The 3940-nt window shown below is 46.5% G+C and overlaps 1 protein-coding gene across 1 annotated transcript in view; it reads right to left on the bottom strand.

Moving 5' to 3' along the window:
- Nucleotides 1-2244: 2244 nt before the first annotated feature.
- The window catches only part of FEV (FEV transcription factor, ETS family member), a 4462-nt gene continuing 2766 nt past the window's right edge, over nucleotides 2245-3940 (bottom strand). The window contains exon 3 of the mRNA XM_029605034.1: nucleotides 2245-2848. Coding sequence (XP_029460894.1) covers nucleotides 2316-2848 — 533 coding nt within the window. The 3' untranslated portion in view covers nucleotides 2245-2315. The remainder of the gene's footprint in view (nucleotides 2849-3940) is intronic.

Below are 3940 nucleotides of genomic sequence, written 5' to 3'. Positions count from 1 at the left end.
GATTAGAGTTAGGATTTGTGTTAATGTTAGCATTAGGGTTTAGGATGGATTAATGTTAGGTTAGGCTGGGGTTAGTGTTAGGGGTTGGATGAGGGTGTGGGTTAGGGTTAGAATTATGATTCCTGTTGGAATGGGTTAGTGTTAAGGTTTGGATTTGTGTTAATGTTAGCATTAGGGTTTAGGATGGATTAATGTTAGGTTAGGTTGGGTTAGTGTTAGGGGTTGGGTGTGGGTTAGGGTTAGAATTATGATTCCTGTTGGAATGGATTAGTGTTAAGGTTTGGATTAGAGTTAGGATTTGTGTTAATGTTAGCATTAGGGTTTAGGATGGATTAATGTTAGGTTAGGTTGGGTTAGTGTTAGGGGTTGGGTGTGGGTGTGGGTTAGGATTAGTATTCCTGTTGGAATGGGTTAGAGTTAAGGTTTGGATTAGAGATAGGATTTGTGTTAATGTTAGCATTAGGGTTTAGGATGGATTAATGTTAGGTTAGGTTGGGTTAGTGTTAGGGGTTGGGTGTGGGTGTGGGTTAGGATTAGGATTAGTATTCCTGTTGGAATGGGTTAGTTTTAAGGTTTGGATTACAGTTAGGATTTGTGTTAATGTTAGCATTAGGGTTTAGGATGGATTAATGTTAGGTTAGGCTGGGTTAGTGTTAGGGGTTGGGTGTGGGTTAGGGTTAGAATTATGATTCCTGTTGGAATGGATTAGTGTTAAGGTTTGGATTAGAGTTAGGATTTGGCTGTCCTGGGAGATGAAGCTGCTATGAACTGTTCTGGCTAACCTAAGTCTGGATCTGTTTTACTTTGAATCTAAAGCTGCACACAGTGTGTAAGAATGGGGGATCGTCTCTTCTCCTCCCACCTGTGGCACCAGAATCCTGAGTGGGGTGTCTCTTCACACCGGACAGAGCCTCCCTGTAGGGGAAAAGCTGCAGATGAGGGGGTGCAAGCATTTCTCATTAAGCGAAGATTGCAATTATGTTTAACCTCTTGGTCTTCACAGTAAACTGCTGAAAATCCCAAAGTATCCCAAGCACCAAGCCAAAAGAAGGGGAACGTGAACAGGATTATTATCTGTATCCATGCAAAGAAGACCTTTCCTTTCAGGACTAAACAAGACATGCAAAACACCATTAACAGTTCTCACTAATTACAACGATACTGTGCAGGTATCGAAATGGCAAAAGGCTTTCCTCAAGCCCATGCTCCAATATGATCTGCTTCCGGATTAGATTTCAGTATTGATCACTAGAGTTAGACTGCAGGCTGAGCGTTTGTATTCTGGGCCTTCCAGGGCTTAACCTGTGCTGGGTTTTGTTTAATCTATGATAGAGGCACTGATTGCTCTCTCTCTCTCTCTCTCTCTCACCTTTTCATGCTTTCTTTTCCTTGGCTTCACTCTGTTCATCTGTTCCTTCCCTCTTTTAATTATTACTGAGTTGTCTTTATGTAGAGCTGACAGCTTACACAGCACTGTACACGATAAACATCAAGGATGCAGTGAATGATTAATACAAGTCAGACAAGTACAGAAGACAAAGTGGGTCTCTGCCCCAAAGAGCTGACACTCTTAACAAGCTCTGTGGGCTACAATTCCAGTGCTCGCCAGGTCAAACTGCAACGCCAGATTTTTGTGTCTGAAAGAGTCTACAATCAGACGCTAGGGAAAGCTGAGCTCCTAGGCAGAGTGCACTCCCTTCCATATCTGGATAATGGCCTCATAACATCTGGAGTCTCTTTTGTCATTTTATGATCTCTCTGAGGTGCAATGGCTTTGTTTTAATTTTGTCAGATTACATGAGGCATGGACGGGGATGATATCCTGAATGGATCCGGGCTGACTGTAATTACGAGACTCACATCTGCACTAGCTTCTTACTTTCATTCATTACAAAGCTTTTCATACACAGACATTATTTTCGGTGGGTAGTCTCCAGCGCAGTAGCAGCAGAGTTTCAGGGCTGGCTGGGCTGGTCATAGGCTTCGAATCCCCAGCAGGTCCACACAGGTGAGAGGGCCCTATGGGGACCAGAATGCACCAGGGGATGGATCATGTCGGCCACCCGATGAGATTATTAAACCAGGAAATCTCACATAAGGCAGAGGAGGAGTAAGGTTGTACAAGTTTGAGAAGAGCACCGGAATAATTAATTGGCATTTGTCCCTCACCCTCTCCCCCCCCCCCCCCCACACACTTCCCCTTTTGCTCCAAAATCAGAATTACAGTGTGGCCAGTCAGAAAGAACAGCCGTGATGGAGACCAGATACCTTCTAAGGGCCATGCCCCTCACCCCACCAATGACCCGGGCTGCATTTCAGTGGTAGTGGCCGTTCATGCTGCTGATGTTGTTGATCGTGCTCATGTGAGAGGCAGCCACGGTGCTGAAAGAGGCGGCAGGCTGCAGCCCGTGACTTGGGTACAGAGCGGGAGTGGATCCTGGCCAGTAGGAGAAGCTGGCTGGAGAAACGCCAGAGGTCATGAGATTCAGTTTGGAGATACTAGGGAATGGCAGTGGGGCCAGGCTCCCTTGAAACTTGTAGAGGGCATGCTCTGCAGACGTGGCCGGCTGGCACACCTGTGCCAGGCCATGGAAGTCAAACTTGTAGGCATAACGTTTGCCGTGGACCTTGGTCATGATGTTCTTGTCGTAATAGTAGCGCAGGGCACGGCTCAGTTTGTCATAGTTCATGTTGGGCTTGCTTTTCCGCTCCCCCCAGCGCCGGGCTACCTCATCCGGATCGATGAGTTTGAACTCGCCGTTGGTGCCTTCCCAGGTGATGCAGTTCATGTTGGAGCGGTCGGAGAGGAGCTCCAGGAGAAACTGCCAGAGCTGGATCTGGCCACTTCCTACGGAAATCAATGCACAAATCCACTCATCAGCACCAGAAATCAATAAGCAATACGTCCATCAACACCCAGAAAGGTGGCATGCAAGAGCTTTCAGGATCACATGCATTCATCTTCGTCAGGTGCAACCATGGCCGATTTGGATTTTAAATTTAATTACTCACCTTTTCAACTCTAAACTCAAGGTGGAGCTACAATCAAGCACAGTAGAGAGTTTCCTGCCCTGGAGGGCTTACTATCTAATGTGGTACCTGGGGCAATGGAGGCTATTGTGACTTGCCTAAGGTCACAAGGAGCATCAATAGAAGAGGCATTTGAGCGCTGACCTCTCCGGCTGCATGAAGCACTACTAGGCTATTCCTCCACGTCCTGCATGTAAGAACTATTTAATAATGATGCACTCCTATGTACAGAATCTTCTTCTGCTTGGTAAATCTGATGGCTTATTTAAATTATCGCACAGTTAGAATGATCAATGTATACTGTATGCAGCTCCTGGAGCCGTGCAGCCATCGATCAGTGCCCATAATTAAGAAATGATGTCTCGAGCAGTGACGGAAAAGCATCGTTCCTCTATCTGGGGAGGGGTGGTGGGGCTTGTCCCTGGTTTCTGTCCCACAGGTTAGGGTCTCCAGATGGGCTTGTTTGTGCACACCCTGACAGGAAGGAAAACCTCCCTGGAAACCAGGGGATGATTTACTGCTCCTGCTCTTGGTTAATACCTGGGCAATGTGTAAAAAGGTTCCCTTCTGGAGTCTGCCCCCGTTCTCTCTCTGCCTCTGGGGAGAGGCAAGAGGTCTGTCTCTGATATTACTGAGCGTCTGACCCTGATTTTTATCTCTGGTAAGAGGTCAAAATGCCCATGCTCAGGTAGCGGGTCTGTCTGGCAGGCTACACAGGGGACCTGGGAGTTGGATCTGAGCAATGACCAAACATGAATGTTTTATTTGAAAGTTGATAGATGGTAGAGAAATGTGTTAATCAAATAGATAAGACTCTGAGTGGGGGGGCTTTTATTTGTTATTATTAGCCTGCCAAGAGGGTGGAATATAAAGCAGGAAGATGACTGTCCTGCATATGGAGTGATCTCTC

The sequence above is a fragment of the Rhinatrema bivittatum genome, chromosome 6, assembly GCF_901001135.1.
Source record: "Rhinatrema bivittatum chromosome 6, aRhiBiv1.1, whole genome shotgun sequence".
Classification (NCBI taxonomy): Eukaryota; Metazoa; Chordata; class Amphibia; order Gymnophiona; family Rhinatrematidae; genus Rhinatrema; species Rhinatrema bivittatum.
Note: the sequence above shows the minus strand (reverse complement) of the source record. Positions and strands in the feature narration are given on the sequence as shown.